This window comes from Scyliorhinus canicula, chromosome 13 (genome assembly GCF_902713615.1).
Source record: "Scyliorhinus canicula chromosome 13, sScyCan1.1, whole genome shotgun sequence".
NCBI classification, from domain to species: Eukaryota; Metazoa; Chordata; class Chondrichthyes; order Carcharhiniformes; family Scyliorhinidae; genus Scyliorhinus; species Scyliorhinus canicula.
This window is the reverse complement of record NC_052158.1, coordinates 65,811,482-65,827,731: the sequence shown is the minus strand read 5'-3', so window position 1 is coordinate 65,827,731 and position 16,250 is coordinate 65,811,482. Positions and strand designations below refer to the sequence as shown.

The following is a 16,250-nucleotide window of genomic DNA, read 5'->3' as shown; positions in this document are numbered from 1 at the left end:
ATCCCTCACTGTGAATAAGGGACTGTAATCCCTCGCTGTGAATTAGGGGCTGTTATCCCTCACACTGAATTAGGGGCTGTTATCCCTCACTGTGAATTAGGGGCTGTTATCCCTCACTGTGAATTAGGGGCTATTATCCCTCATTGTGAATTAGGGGCTGTTATCCCTCACTGTGAATTAGGGGCTGTTATCCCTCACTGTGAATTAGGGGCTGTTATCCCTCACTGTGAATTAGGGGCTGTTATCCCTCACTGTGAATTAGGGGCTGTTATCCCTCACTGTGAATTAGGGGCTGTTATCCCTCACTCGGAATTAGGGGGTGTTATCCCACACTGTGAATTAGGGACTGTAATCCTTGCTGTGAATTAGGGGCTGTTATCCCTCACTGTGAATTAGGGGCTGTTATCCCTCACTGTGAATTAGGGGCTGTTATCCCTCACTGTGAATTAGGGGCTGTTATCCCTCACTGTGAATTAGGGGCTGTTATCCCTCACTGTGAATTAGGGGCTGTTATCCCTCACTCGGAATTAGGGGGTGTTATCCCACACTGTGAATTAGGGACTGTAATCCTTGCTGTGAATTAGGGGCTGTTATCCCTCACTGTGAATTAGGGGCTGTTATCCCTCACTGTGAATTAGGGGCTGTTATCCCTCACTCGGAATTAGGGGGTGTTATCCCTCACTGTGAATTAGGGGCTGTTATCCCTCACTGTGAATTAGGGGCTATTATCCCTCACTGTGAATTAGGGGCTGTTATCCCTCACTCGGAATTAGGGGGTGTTATCCCTCACTGTGAATTAGGGGCTGTTATCCCTCACTGTGAATTAGGGACTGTAATCCCTCACTGTGAATTAAGGGCTGTTATCCCTCATTGTGAATGAGGGGCTGTTATCCCTCACTGGGAATTAGGGGCTGTTATCCCTCGCTGTGAATAGGGGCTGTTATCCCTCACTGTGAATTAAGGGCTGTTATCCCTCGCTGTGAATTAGGGGGTGTTATCCCTCGCTGTGAATTAGGGGCTGTTATCCCTCACTGTGAATTAGGGGCTGTTATCCCTCACTCGGAATTAGGGGGTGTTATCCCTCACTGTGAATTAGGGGCTGTTATCCCTCACTGTGAATTAGGGACTGTAATCCCTCACTGTGAATTAAGGGCTGTTATCCCTCATTGTGAATGAGGGGCTGTTATCCCTCACTGGGAATTAGGGGCTGTTATCCCTCGCTGTGAATAGGGGCTGTTATCCCTCACTGTGAATTAAGGGCTGTTATCCCTCGCTGTGAATTAGGGGGTGTTATCCCTCGCTGTGAATTAGGGGCTGTTATCCCTCACTGTGAATTAGGGGCTGTTATCCCTCACTGTGAATTAGGGACTGTAATCCCTCGCTGTGAATTAGGGGCTATTATCCCTCACTGTGAATTAGGGGCTCTTATCCCTCACTGTGAATTAGGGGCTATTATCCCTCACTGTGAATTAGGGGCTGTTATCCCTCACTGTGAATTAGGGACTGTAATCCCTCGCTGTGAATTAGGGGCTGTTATCCCTCACTCTGAATTAGGGGGTGTTATCCCTCACTGTGAATTAGGGGCTGTTATCCCTCACTGTGAATTAGGGGCTATTATCCCTCACTGTGAATTAGGGGCTGTTACCCCTCACTGTGAATTAGGAGCTGTTATCCCTCGCTGTGAATTAAGAGATGTTATCCCTCACTGTGAATTAGGGGCTGTTATCCCTCACTGTGAATTAGGGGCTGTTATCCCTCACTGTGAATTAGGGACTGTAATCCCTCACTGTGAATTAGGGGTTGTTATCCCTCATTGTGAATTAGGGGCTGTTACCCCTCACTGTGAATTAGGAGCTGTTATCCCTCACTGTGAATTAGGGGCTGTTATCCCTCACTGTGAATTAGGGGCTGTTATCCCTCACTGTGAATTAGGGGCTGTTATCCCTCACTGTGAATTAGGGGCTGTTATCCCTCACTGTGAATTAGGGGCTGTTATCCCTCACTGTGAATTAGGAGCTGTTATCCCTCACTGTGAATTAGGGGCTGTTATCCCTCACTGTGAATTAGGGGCTGTTATCCCTCACTGTGAATTAGGGGCTGTTATCCCTCACTGTGAATTAGGGGCTGTTATCCCTCACTGTGAATTAGGGGCTGTTATCCCTCACTGTGAATTAGGGACTGTAATCCCTCACTGTGAATTAGGGGTTGTTATCCCTCACTGTGAATTAGGGACTGTAATCCTTGCTGTGAATTAGGGACTGTTATCCCTCACTGTGAATTAGGGGCTGTTATCCCTCACTGTGAATTAGGGGCTGTTATCCCTCACTGTGAATTAGGGGCTGTTATCCCTCACTGTGAATTAGGGGCTGTTATCCCTCACTGTGAATTAGGGGCTGTTATCCCTCACTGTGAATTAGGGGCTGTTACCCCTCACTGTGAATTAGGAGCGGTTATCCCTCACTGTGAATTAGGGGCTGTTACCCCTCACTGTGAATTAGGAGCTGTTATCCCTCACTGTGAATTAGGGGCTATTATCCCTCATTGTGAATTAGGGGCTATTATCCCTCACTGTGAATTAGGGGCAGTTATCCCTCACTGTGAATTGGGGGCTGTTATCCCTCACACTGAATTGGGGGCTGTTATCCCTCACTGTGAATTAGGGGCTGTTATCCCTCACTGTGAATTAGGGGCAGTTATCCCTCACTGTGAATTGGGGGCTGTTATCCCTCACACTGAATTGGGGGGTGTTATCCCTCACTGTGAATTAGGGGCAGTTTATCCCTCACTGTGAATTAGGGTCTGTCATTCCTCACTGTGAATTAGGGACTGTTATCCCTCATTGTTGATTAGGGTCTGTTACCCCACACTGTGAATTAGGAGCTGTTATCCCTCATTGTGAATTGGGGGGTGTTATCCCTCACTGTAAATTAGGGGCTGTTATCCCTCACTGTGAATTAGGGGCTGTTATCCCTCATTGTGAATTGGGGGGTGTTATCCGTCACTGTGAATTAGGAGCTGTTATCCCTCATTGTGAATTGGGGGGTGTTATCCCTCACTGTGAATTAAGGGCTGTTATCGCTCGCTGTGAATTGGGGGGTGTTATCCCTCATTGTGAATTAGGGGCTGTTATCCCTCACACTGAATTGGGGGGTGTTATCCCTTGCTGTGAATTAGGGACTGTAATCCCTCACTGTGAATTAGGGACTGTTATCCCTCACTGTGAATTAGGGGCTGTTATCCCTCATTGTGAATTAGGGGCTGTTATCCCTCACTGTGAATTAGGGGCTGTTATCCCTCACTGTGAATTAGGGGCTGTTATCCCTCACTGTGAATTAGGGGCTGTTATTCCTCACTGCGAATTAGGGGCTGTTATTCCTCACTGCGAATTAGGGTCTGTCATTCCTCACTGTGAATTAGGGGTTGTTATTCCTCACTGTGAATTAAGAGCTGTTATCCCTCACTGTGAATTAGGGTCTGTCATTCCTCACTGTGAATTAAGAGTTGTTATCCCTCACTGTGAATTAGGGGCTGTTATCCCTCACTGTGAATTAGGGGCTGTTATCCCTCACTGTGAATTAGGGGCTGTTATCCCTCACTGTGAATTAGGGGCTGTTACCCCTCACTGTGAATTAGGGGCTGTTATCCCTCACTGTGAATTAGGGGCTGTTATCCCTCGCTGTAAATTTGGGGTAGTTAGCCGTCACTGTAAATTAAGGGCTGTCATCTGTCACTGTGAATTAGGGGATGTTATTTTCAATTATCCTGCTGTTTTCAGTGAATTGTGTACATATGTCCTAGATTGCCTTGATCCTGCACAATGTTTAGAATTTCATCTTTTATTGTTGTGTTTCCCTTAAAGGGACAATCACCATATGGCCTATGTTGCCCTTAAAGAGACAATCACCATACGGCCTTTGTTGCCCGTGAAGGGACAATCACCATATGGCCTATGTTGCTCTTAAAGGAACAATCACCATCCGACCTATGTTGCCCTTAAAGGGACAATCAGCACAACTGTATATTGCTTCACCTCATCCTTCCAACCAAAATGTTCACTTTATTCTCCTCTGTGTTAAATTGTATTTGCCATTGGTCTGCCCATTTCACCTGAAGTCTGTACTAACCTCCTTTCATTGGAATTAATCTAAAGTGTTGATTTGGGCATGCAGCTAATGTACTGGTACAACTGGTGGAGTAGGTGGGTTGCTCTGTAATACGGTGGGATACGGATATGGATAGAAGGATATCCTGTCACATGTGTGCCAGTGGATTAGGTGTGGGAGGATTTTCTGAACCCAATCTTGTCTCAGCAGCAGAGTCCATAGGAACGGAGGGTCATTCCTGTGTGCTAGTGTAGTGGAGCCTACACTGTATGGTATGGTAGGTCAAGATTTTCCCTGTAATCTGAAACCTGATTGGACAGATGGTGATGGGTATTTTCCTGTAATGTTAAACTTGATTGGACTAATTTGGTCAGATGCTTCCCTGTAATGTGAGGCACCTGTGATTACAGAAATGAGAAACATCCCAATCTCCCACTTGTTGCTCGATTGTCACATGACAGGAGATATAACAAGAGGCTTACACTACTGTCTTGGCTAACAAGACTCAGGCTGCCTTGGACTAACTCTCAGTTTGCAAACTTCACTCGACCTCTCTTACCTTTATAATGCAATAGCCCAGAAATTACTGTTGATGTAGGTGTTGAGACCTGATTGCCTTTGTAACATCTTCCACTGTTACTACTTTAGCATATCAAACAGGATTCAAGCCATTTGGAGAAGTTGAGAGCAGAGGGCTTCCATTATCAAGACGGTTTATTGACTTTGTTCAGTCTCACAGCTCTCCTCCTTCCCCCAGTGTCCTGGCTGTCCCCCATTTATTGATGCTCAAAGTACGTAATTAAAAAATGTCCTTAACCTGTGTATCCTAACATTGACAAATCATTAACATAGCAGACATGGTCACCCATTAGAAAGCTATTCAGTATCGCTGAAAACTTAATTGTTTTCCATTCTACACTGGGACCCATTATTTGTAAACAAAAATAATACGTTCAAGCCTTGAGCCTTTTTTGAATGACCAGGAAGCTATAGTTTGCATTCTCCATGGCGATGCCTCAGCCAATCAGAGTAGTTTTGCCAACTAATTGGCAGCCCTTTCCTCCTGTCATATAAATTGTTTGAAATTTGGCATTCTTGCATTTGTAAATGAAAATCGCTTATTGTCACGAGTAGGCTTCAATTAAGTTACTGTGAAAAGCCCCTAGTCGCCACATTCTGGCGCCTGTTCGGGGAGGCTGGGAGGCTTTGTCCTGATGAGCGCATGAGGAATATATTCGACAACATGTTTCGCTTCTCAGCAAAATCAATGGGTATTAAAACAGGAAAGAGGGGAAGATCAGATGCACAGATTCTCTGCCATCACCGCCAGCCATTTGTAAACGGGTGTTGATTGTGCATTTAGGATGCTGTGTAACACTGTACTTGTCCATGAGTCAGAACGTGAGTAATCCTGCCATCTGCTTGCAGGGTAATCATGTGTGGTACGAAGCCAACACAAGCGGAGAATTCAATGCACCGATTGGAGCAGTGATAAGGCAGGTAGTTTCTGGAAAGGTTCTGCTGTTGGACGATGAAGGGAAGGTGAGTGACCAACACATTGCCTACACTCATTCTCATCCTTGCTAAGGTGATGCTCCTCCTTGTTTAAGTCACTTTGTCCCTGCTCCATTTTTGAGGGGAGTCTTCCAATGTTTGGAGCCATTCCCTGAGTCAACACTGGTCTAACAGAGCAACAAATCATGAAAATCTAAATAAGCCTTCCATCCCTAGGTTTGTCTTGGGCCTCCTCAGTCTGTAGGGTTGCCAACCCTCCAGGATTGGCCTGGAGTCTCCAGGAATTGAAGATCAATCTCCAGGGCACAACTGTGTGCAACCCTGGAGAAAAACCATTGGGACATTAAAAAATTGTCATTTTCTTTGAACATTTCTCATTCATAGAGGGAAAGGGTGGTTTGGCTAATAGTCAAGCATTATCCAATTGGGTAATGAGTCTAATTGGTGTAGGAAAGCAATCTGTCACAAGGATGGATTGTCACCCTCGATTTCGAGGGACAGCCACCATCGCTGATGACAGATAACAAATGATTAGAGCGTGGGGAAAGTCATGTGATGAAACCTTGAGGAACACATGTAATCACAGTTGGCAACCCTATTGGTTTGGCGTACACCCAATCCCCATTCACATTTATTAGGAGGTGGGTGGGGTGGGGTGGGGCATTAAAACCCTCAATGCACAGTATGTCCAGAAATATACAGGTAAAGGTAAACTCATCATTATCGCTGATGACCATAAGCGGCTTTTCCTTTAAGGGAGAGAGATGACTCGTGGTGATTTAACCTGAGGATCAGCATTGCACAGACGAGGGGCAAGGTTAAGAAGGCGGGGCCTTTATGAATAACCTCAGCCGGTACTGGAATTGAACCCTCGCTGTTAGTCTTGCATTGTATCAGAAATCAGCTGTCTAGCCCACTGAGCTAAACTGACCCCCAAGATAAAGTTGCCATCGTCCCAGACCACCATAAGCTGCTTTCCACTTTGAGGTGGAGAGCTGACTGGTGATTTCACTTGAAGATCACCATACCTCAGGAGAGGGGCATGGTTGAGAAGTCAGGGCCTTCATGAAGAACCTATGCGCATGCGCGCGCACACGCACACACACAGTATTACGTACAGGGGTAGTTCTTTATATATAATGATGAGTGCCTGATTTGACAGTGGTATCTGTTCTGTTATTAGGAGCAGTGGATTGATGCATCAAATATTAACAGTGTGCATCCTATGCACCCCACCTCAGTGAAAGGAGTGGATGACATGATCCGAATCGGGGACCTGAATGAAGCAGGCATTTTACACAACCTCCTCATCCGATTTAGAGAGAACATCATCTATGTAAGTTCACCCATAGGAGAAGTGATGCTGTGAATATGCTGCTGCAGCTATCTGCAGTACTTGGAGGCGAAGACAGTGGCTCTGTATTGAGTGTGACCTTCAGGCTTTACAGTGTTACACTGCTAGGTGCCATCCACAGACATTGGGCAAAATCTAATGTCTGTGTCACTCCCGTCTCGAGTCTCGAGTTGTGTTTTTTTTAAATTTAGAGTACCCAATTATTTTTTTTTCCAATTAAGGGGCAATTTAGTGTGGCCAATCCACCTACCCTGCACATCTTTGGGTTGTGGGGTTCTTTCTTAGAGCTAGGATCAGGAGAAGGCAGTTTGGCCTCTCGATCCTGCTCCATCCTACAATACGATCATGGCTGATCTCATCATGGGTCTCGACTGCAGTATCCTCAAGCCCTTCAACCCATTACTAATGGGAATAGAGGGATACGGACCCCGGAAGTACAGAAGATTTTAGTTTAGACGGGCAGCATGGTCGGCGGAGGCTTGGAGGGCCGAAGGGCCTGTTCCTGTGCTGTGCTTTTCTTTATTCTTTGTTAATGGCTGGTAAATTTTGCCAGCGGCCTCTTGTGAGATTTACCTGGTTCGTTAAGCCACGCGACATCGAACAGGATCTTGCGAGACGTCGCAATCTGAATCTCACCCACAATGGGTGGCACCCAAATCTACATATTAAAGTGAGCAGTTAGGCTCTTAAAACCTCTGAAATGGCCTAGCAAGCCACTCAGTTCAAGGACAATAAGGGAGGGACAATGAATTCTGACTTTGTCAGCGACGCCCATATTTCATCAAAAACTTGGTGGGGGATGGGCAGGTGTGGGATCTGGCAGCAGAGCTTTCAACGAGCTGGTGTTTCCGGAGGAGGGGGCAGGTCAGTCAGGAATCTGTAATAAAAGCGAATGACTGCGGATGCTGGAATCTGAAACGAAAGGGAAAATGCTGGAAAATCGCAGCAAGTCTGGCAGCATCTGTAGGGAAAGAAAAGAGCGAACGTTTCGAGCCAGATGACTCTTTGTCAAAGCTAACAGACAGAGAAAGTGGGAAATATTTATACCGTGGAGTGAGAATGAAAGTTGAGTCACAGCCACAGAAACCCAGGGAAACCGGGTGCTAATGGCCACAGAAACCAAGGGGAAAGAGTGTTAATGGCAGTCCACAGAGAGGACAAAAGATGTGAAAGGTCAAACAGCAGGGAAACAAACATCTTTGATTTGATTTGATTTATTATTGTCACATGTATTAGTATACAGTGAGAAGCCATGACCTCAAACTTTGGTATCTTTTTCCTGACGGAAGGAGGTGGAAGAGAGTATGTCCGGGGTGCGTGGGGTCCTTAATTATGCTGGCTGCCTTTCCGAGGCAGCGGGAATTATAGACAGAGTCAATGGATGGGAGGCTGGTTTGCGTAATGGACTGGGCTACATTCACGATCTTTTGTAGTTTCCTGCGGTCTTGGGTAGAGCAGGCTCCATACCAAGCTGTGATACAACCAGAAAGAATGCTTTCTATGGTGCATCTGTAGAAGTTGGTGAGGGTCGTAGCTGACATGCCAAATTTCCTCAGTCTTCTGAGAAAGTAGAGTCGTTGTTGGGCTTTTTTAACTATAGTGTCGGCATGGGGGGACCAGGACAGGTTGTTGGTGATCTGTCCACTTAAAAACTTGAAGCTCTCGACCCTTTCTACTTCGTTCCCATTGATGTAGACAGGGGCATGTTCTCCACTACGCTTCCTGAAGTCAATGATAATCTCCTTCGTTTTATTGACATTGAAGGTGAGATTATTGTCGTCGCACCAGTTCACCAGATTCTCTATCTCATTCCTATACTCTGTCTCATCATTGTTTGTGATCCGACCCACTACAGTGGTGTCATCAGCAAATTTGAAAACCGAATGCCACGCCTGTGGTGCACGCACCTCGCAGGGTCCCAGCACCCCTTAAGCACCGCCTCAAGCAGCAGCTGCAGGACCTCCAGGACCAAGGAGTGATTTCCAGAGTCACGGAACCAACTGACTGGGTCAGCTCCATGGTATGTGTGGAAAAACCTTCCGGCGAATTGAGAATATGCATTGATCCCAAGGACCTCAACCGCAATATTATGAGAGAGCACTATCCCATTCCAAAGCGCGAAGAACTCACCTGTGAGATGGCTCGTGCCAAGTTCTTTACCAAGCTAGACGCCTCAAAGGGGTTCTGGCAGATCCAGCTCGACAAATCCAGCAGGAAACTCTTCACGTTTAATACCCCCTTTGGAAGATATTGCTACAACAGGATGCCTTTTGGGATCATTTCTGCATCAGAAGTGTTCCATAGGATTATGGAACAGATGATGGAAGGAATTGAAGGGGGTTCGCGTCTATGTGGATGACATAATCATCTGGTCCACCAGCCCGCAGGAGCACATTGATCGCCTCTAGCGCGTCTTCAGACGGATACATGAGCATGGCCTCCACCTCAACAGGGCCAAATGCTCCTTTGGCCAAACAGAAATGAAGTTCTTCAGAGACCACATCTCACAGTTGGGCGTGCAGCCGGATGCAGACAAGGCCATTAAGGCCATCAGGACACCGGAGGACAAGAAAGCGATCCTCCGCTTCTTGGGCATGGTGAACTTTTTGGGGAAATTCATCCCTAACCTCGCCTCCCACACCACGGCTCTCAGGAACCTGGTCAAGAAGACGACAGGGTTCCAATGGCTCCCTGCCCACGAACACGAATGGCGGGAACTCAGGGAGAAGCTGACCACGGCCCTGGTATTGGCATTTTTTGACCTGGCCAAAGAGACCAAAATTTCTACAGATGCCAGTCAATCCGGCATTGGAGCAGTGCTCCTTCAATGTGATGAGGCCTCATCATGGGCCCCCGTTGCATACGTGCCGCGTGCGATGACCCCCACCGAACAGCGCTATGCGCAGATTGAAAAGGAATGCCTGGGCCTTCTTACCGGAGTCGTTAAATTCCATGATTATGTCTAAGGACTCCCTCAGTTCACCGTCGAAACCGCTGGTCAATATCATTCAAAAAGACCTTAACGTCTTGACGCCTCGCCTCCAGCGTATTCTTCTCAAGCTCAGGCGCTACGACTTCCAGCTTGTATACATCCCGGGCAAGAAGCTCATCATCGCTGACGCCCTCTCCCGGTCTGTCGCCACACCATGTGACCCAGCGGGATTTATTTGCCAGGTTGATGCCCATGTGGCATTCGCTGCTTCCAATCTGCCTGCCACGGATGAACGCCTCGTCCAAATTCGTCGCGAAATGGCTGCCGACCCCTTGCTCCAGCGTGTCATGCGCCACCTAACGGACAGGTGGCTCAAGGGCCAATGCCCTCGATTCTATAATGTCAGAGATGATCTGGCGGTAGTAGACAGGGTTCTTCTCAAACTGGACCGCATGGTCATCCCGCACAGCATGCGCCAGCTCGTCCTTGAACAGCTACACGAGGGCCAGCTGGAAGTGGAGAAGTGCCGCTGACGGGCCGAGAGGCAGTGTACTGGCCTGGGATTAACGAGGACATAGCTAACACCATGCTCAACTGCCCCACTTGTCAGCGATTACAGCCTGTGCAACCACGGGAAACCCTGCAGCCCCATGAGTTGGTCACGTCGCCCTGGACCAAGGTGGGCACTGACCTGTTCCATGCATTTGGCCGAGACTATGTCCTCATTGTGGACTACTTCTCAAACTACCCGGAGGTGGTAAGGTTGCACAACCTCACCTCAGCTGTAGTCATTCGTGCATGTAAAGAAACCTTCGCTCGACACTGCATCCCACTCACGGTCATGTCCGACAATGGCCCCTGCTTCGCCAGCCAAGAGTGGTCCAACTTTGCCAGACGGTATAACTTTGCACATGTCACATCCATTCCCCTGCACCCCCAATCCAACGGCAAAGCAGAGAAGGGAGTACATATCGTCAAACGGCTCCTATGCAAGGCAGCTGAAGCTGGGTCTGATTTTTACCTTGCCTTGATGACCTACCGCTCCGCCCCCTTGTCCACTGGCCTGTCACCAGCTCAACTACTCATGAATCGCACACTGCGGACGACGGTGCCGTCCATTCATGTCCCGGACCTGGACCACGTTCCGGTCCTTCGCCAGATGCAGCTAACTCGTACCCAGCACAAAGTGGCCGACGACTCCCGTGCAAATGATCTCCCTGTTCTGGCTCCCGATGACAACGTCCGCGTCCATCTTCCAGATGGTGGCTGGTCTGCCACCGCTGTCGTCCCCCGACAAATGGCCACCCGTTCGTTCCTGGTTCGTCTACCGGATGGCTCTCTTCTGCGACTCATCCCGCGCTCACCACGTGATCTTCAGGTCCTGCCTCGCCATCATGACGACCCCGCCATAGACTTTGCAGAGCTCCCTGACGCTCTGCCACCCTCTGACTCTGATACAGTCCAGCCCGTTCCAGAACCGCCGGCTCTTGACCCACCCTTGAGGCGGTCAACCAGAAGTCGTTGCCCACCTCGGAGACTAAATTCATGAACTTTTTGAATTCATGGACTCTTTGAATTGTTTCGTTGCTTTGTTTAGTCGCCTCACTGGTTTGTATATAATGTTGCTCTAGTTACTCTTTTGTTGCATACTGTCCATCTGCACTAGACACCTTCCAATGTAAATAGCTAAGTGTTTATTGATGCACAATCAATGGACACAAAACGTAGATGAAGTCCGAACGATAAGTTTTAATACACAAGAAGTGTACCCGGCAGCAGACATACAGAAGAAAGGCCGACTGCCGGGAAGCACGGGTTCTTATATCCCGCCACGTGGGCGGAGCTACCTATCTCTCAGCCAATCGGCTGAGAGGCACATGACTTACTTGGGCCAGTGGGCAGCGAGTCCTCTGCACCAATGGCAGCTCACACTTCCAGGTACCGTAATACCCCTAGTCATAATACCACATTCACCCCCTGTTGAAAAAGGAACCTGGGGGGGGGGGGGGTGTACGTGAAACGCGGACATGGGGGGGGCGTGTCCCATGAGTACGTGAGAGACTGGTAGTATGACTAGAGATGTTTAGGTCGTACCATTGCATTGATGCACCACTGGCCCGCAATTATGTCCAAAATACAACAAAACTATGTACAGTGTATAAAAATTGGGGGGGGGGGAAAAATGGAGAACAGACAAGGAAAACAAGAGTCCATCAGCAGGCAAGAGTCCATCAGCAGGTCACATTGATTCAATCAGTCGATCGGATGCCTTGGATGTCCTGCTTGACCTGCACAGCGGTGCCGGCGACGTCGGAGCGGTGGTCGTCCATGACTCCGGGAACGATGATCCTACTCCTGTGTCCGTAACCCTGGTCAGAGCTAGCGGGGGCCAGGCCGGGGGAGGGGTGTCCTGTCCGCTGGGTCGTGGGGGTGTCGGTGGGGCCGGGGTGGGAGGCTTGCTGGGGGCAGTTGGGGTTGGGGTGTGGGGGCAGTGAGGTCTGTGGGCCGCACGGGGCCCCTGAGGAGAGCGGGGAGGGGGGGGGGATCCGTGGTCACTACTTGGAACTGCAGCGACCGCTTTTGATTGGCAGACAGCCGCAAAGTGGCCCTTCTTGCCGCTGCCTTTACAGGTTGCGGAGCGGGCTGGGCAGTGCTGGCGTGGGTGCTTTGCCTGGCCACAAAAGTATCAGCGGGGCCCGTGGGTTTATCAGGGCGCCCTGCGGCGCAGGCCTGGGGGGGTCCGTGTCTGCGGAGTTGAGGGAGGTCACATTCCATGCTGCCCAGGGGGCCGCCGCGCGGTCGTGGGCGTACGTGCGGGCATTACGATTCGCAACGTCTAGGGAGGAGGCGAGGGCTCGTACCTCGGTGAGGCTTAAAGTCTCTTTCTCTAAAAGTCTTTGGCGGATCTGCGAAGATTGCATACCCGCAACGAAAGCGTCTCTGATCGAAAGTTCGGTATGCTCGGCCGCAGAAACTTGTGGGCAGCCGCAGTTCCTCCCCAGAACGAGGAGGGCCTGGTACAATTCATCTGGAGACTCACCAGGAAGTTGCTGCCTTGTGGCCAATAAGTGCCGAGCGTAGACCTGGTTCACCGGCCGGATGAAATGGCCTTTAAGCAAGTCCATGGCCGCGTCGTAGTCTGTCGTATCGTCTATGAGCGTATACACGGCGGTGCCGATGCACGAGTGGAGGATGTGCAATTTCTGCTCCCTCGCCGGGACGTTTTCGGCTGTACTCAGGTAGCTATTGAAGCAAGCCAGCCAGTGTTTAAATGCTGCTGGAGCATTTGCTGCGTGAGGGCTGAGTCGAAGACACTCCGGCTTGATGCGAAGCTCCATCCTTTAAAATCTTGTGTATTAAATTGATGCACAATCAATGGACACAAAACGTAGCTGAAGTCCGAACGATAGGCTTTAATACACAAGAAGTGTACCCGGCAGCAGACGTACAGAAGAAAGGCCGACTGCCGGGAAGCACGGGTTCTTATATCCCGCCTCGTAGGCGGAGCTACCTACCGCTCAGCCAATCGGCTGAGAGGCACATGACTTACCCAGGCCAATGGGCAGCGAGTCCTCTGCACCAATGGCAGCTTGCACTTCCAGGTACCGTAATACCCCTAGTCATACTATAAAAACTAATCTATCTACATAGTCTTGTAAATTTGCCTTCACATACCACACGTAGTTAGGAACATTCTCACCACACATTATTTATTACCACAACCACACATTTTTTTATAAAAGGGGGGATGTCATAATATACACATGAAATAAAATGAAATGAAAATTGCTTATTGTCACGAGTAGGCTTCAGTGAAGTTACTGTGAAAAGCCCCTAGTCGCCACATTCCAGCGCCTGTTCGGGGAGGCTGGTACGGGAATTGAACCGCGCTGCTGGCCTGCTTGGTCTGCTTTAAAAGCCAGCGATTTAGCCCAGTGTGCTAAACCAGCCCCAGTATATCATCAGTATATAATGGTGCAGACACACACTGACTGACACACTGCAAGACCAATCAACACACACAACACAGCAGCCAATCACCAGTTATAGCATGGTCACTATAAAGCCAGAGGGCACTAGTTTTCCTGCTCATTCGGGATGCAGCCTCTGAGAAGGACAGAGCTCGCAGCTTGTAGCACAGATCTTCACCATGTGCTAACAGTTTAGACTGGTCAGGATAGGCATAGGTCTTCAGTTTAATCTAACATAGTGTCGACCCACAGTGAATATGTTCAACAGTTCCTAGCTTAATAAAATAGTGTTGTATTATTTCAAGTGTTGGTAGCCTGTATATGTTACTGCTAAGGTAAACGCAGTCTTCACAGATCCAGAGTACCCAACACATCAACAGATAGATCCAGTCACGGGTAGATTCAGTCACGGGTAGATTCAGTCACAGGTAGATTCAGTCACGGGTAGATTCAGTCACGGGTAGATTCAGTCACGGGTAGATTCAGTCACGGGTAGATTCAGTCACGGGTAGATTCAGTCACGGGTAGATTCAGTCACGGGTAGATTCAGTCACGGGTAGATTTAGTCATGGGTGGATCTGTCACCGTGGATCCTGTAACAGGTGGATCTTGTCACTGTGGATCCTGTCACTGTGGCTCCTGTCACAGCTGGATCCTGTTGCAGGTGGATTCATTCATGGATGGATCCTGTCAGAGGTGGATCCTGTCACAGGTGGAAACTGTCACAGCTGGTTCCTGTCACAGGTGGATTCAATTATAGGTGGATCCTGTCACAGCTGGTTCCTGTCATGGATGGGCCCTGCCACAGGTGGAGCCCATCACAGGTGGACCATGTCACGAGTAGATCAGTTCATGGGTAGGTCCTGTCATGGGTGGGTCCTGTTGTGAGTGGGTCTTGTCACAGGTGGGTCATGTCATGGGTATATCCTGTCACGGGGGGTCATGTTATAGTGGGTCCTGTCGTGATGGGTGCTGTCATAGTGGGTCCTGACATGGATATGTCCTGTCACGGGTGGGTCATGTTATGATAGGTGCTGAAATAGCGGGTTCTGCCATGAGTGGGACCTGTCATGGGTGGGTCCTGTCAATGGCAGTTACTGCCATAGCCACATCAGATCATGTGCAGATCCTCTCACATGTGAATCCTGTCACAGGCGGGGGATCCTGTCATGGCCCCGCTCATCCAGACTGCTAATTGTATGCCAATGTGTCAGAGTGTCAGTTATAAATCCAGCCTTCTATCCACCCTTCTGTTGCCAGGTCAGCACCACAGTGTCGGAGTCATTGCCGGGAGCTGGATTGCAGATGGGGGAAATCTAACATGCCTCAGTGCAAGAGTGACCTATTTCAAGACTTTCTGTTTTTCACCCTTTCTCAGACCTACACCGGCTCTATCCTGGTGGCTGTGAATCCCTATCAACTGCTCCCATTGTACACCACTGAGCTTATTAATCTCTACACAAAGAGGCGCATTGGAGATCTGCCCCCTCACATCTTTGCCATTGCGGACAACTGCTACTTCAACCTGAGGAAGAATAGGGAGGACCAATGCTGTATTATCAGGTGAGCTGGGCAAAATCGAGCTTTAGTTAGCATCATAGCCTATTGCCCTGGGGTTGGGGAAAAGGGGCGAGGCCCAACACCCTGGAAACTGAAGCCAGCTGACAAACATGACCTTGAATTGGTGGAGTTACATACTGTCCTGTGACAAGTTTGAAATTGCGCCCAAATCTAGGTTATTAATATGTGCCAAGAGAATCAGAAGTCCAAACAATGCCCCCCAGCAGAACCCAGCTGTCCACCTTTCTCCAATGCAAAAAGTAGCCAAATGGAAAGTGTAATCCAAAACGTACACACATTCTGGCCTGTGGTACAAGGTAAGACTAGTGGAATTTACTTTTTGCAGCCCTTAAGCTTATTTCTTGCTATCTTTTCCCCTTTGATGTTCAAGGCTCCAGATGTCAAAGGTAGATAGTGCAATCAGGAGCTCTAGTAACCATCAGATGACAAATGTACTGTTCTGTAATGAAATATAACAGTGACACTTTTGATTTATCATTCAAAGGGAGGGGGCAGTATTTGGACCCCTACATTTCTTGGCACATAGTAATAGAACATAGAACATAGAACAGTACAGCACAGAACAGGCCCTTCGGCCCTCGATGTTGTGCCGAGCAATGATCACCCTAATTAAACCCACGTAACCCATATACCCGTAACCCAACAATCCCCCCATTAACCTTACACTACGGGCAATTTATCATGGCCAATCCACCTAACCCGCACATCTTTGGACTGTGGGAGGAAACCGGAGCACCCGGGGGAAACCCACGCACACAGGGGGAGGACATGCAGACTCCACACAGACAGTGACC

At 48.8% G+C, this 16,250-nt stretch overlaps 1 protein-coding gene across 5 annotated transcripts in view; it reads left to right on the top strand.

Moving 5' to 3' along the window:
- LOC119976212 (unconventional myosin-VIIa-like) overlaps nt 1–16,250 on the top strand; it is a 270,037-nt gene that overhangs the window by 42,644 nt on the left and 211,143 nt on the right. For 4 of the 5 annotated variants that reach the window (XR_005462884.1, XM_038816529.1, XM_038816527.1 and 1 more), the window contains 3 exons: nt 5,532–5,645; nt 6,802–6,954; nt 15,254–15,438. Coding sequence is in view for 4 of the 5 variants with exons in the window: in XM_038816529.1 (XP_038672457.1) it covers nt 5,532–5,645; nt 6,802–6,954; nt 15,254–15,438 (452 nt within the window). In the remaining variant the exon portion in view is untranslated. The remainder of the gene's footprint in view (nt 1–5,531; nt 5,646–6,801; nt 6,955–15,253; nt 15,439–16,250) is intronic. The other variant, XM_038816530.1, reaches the window with a different exon arrangement.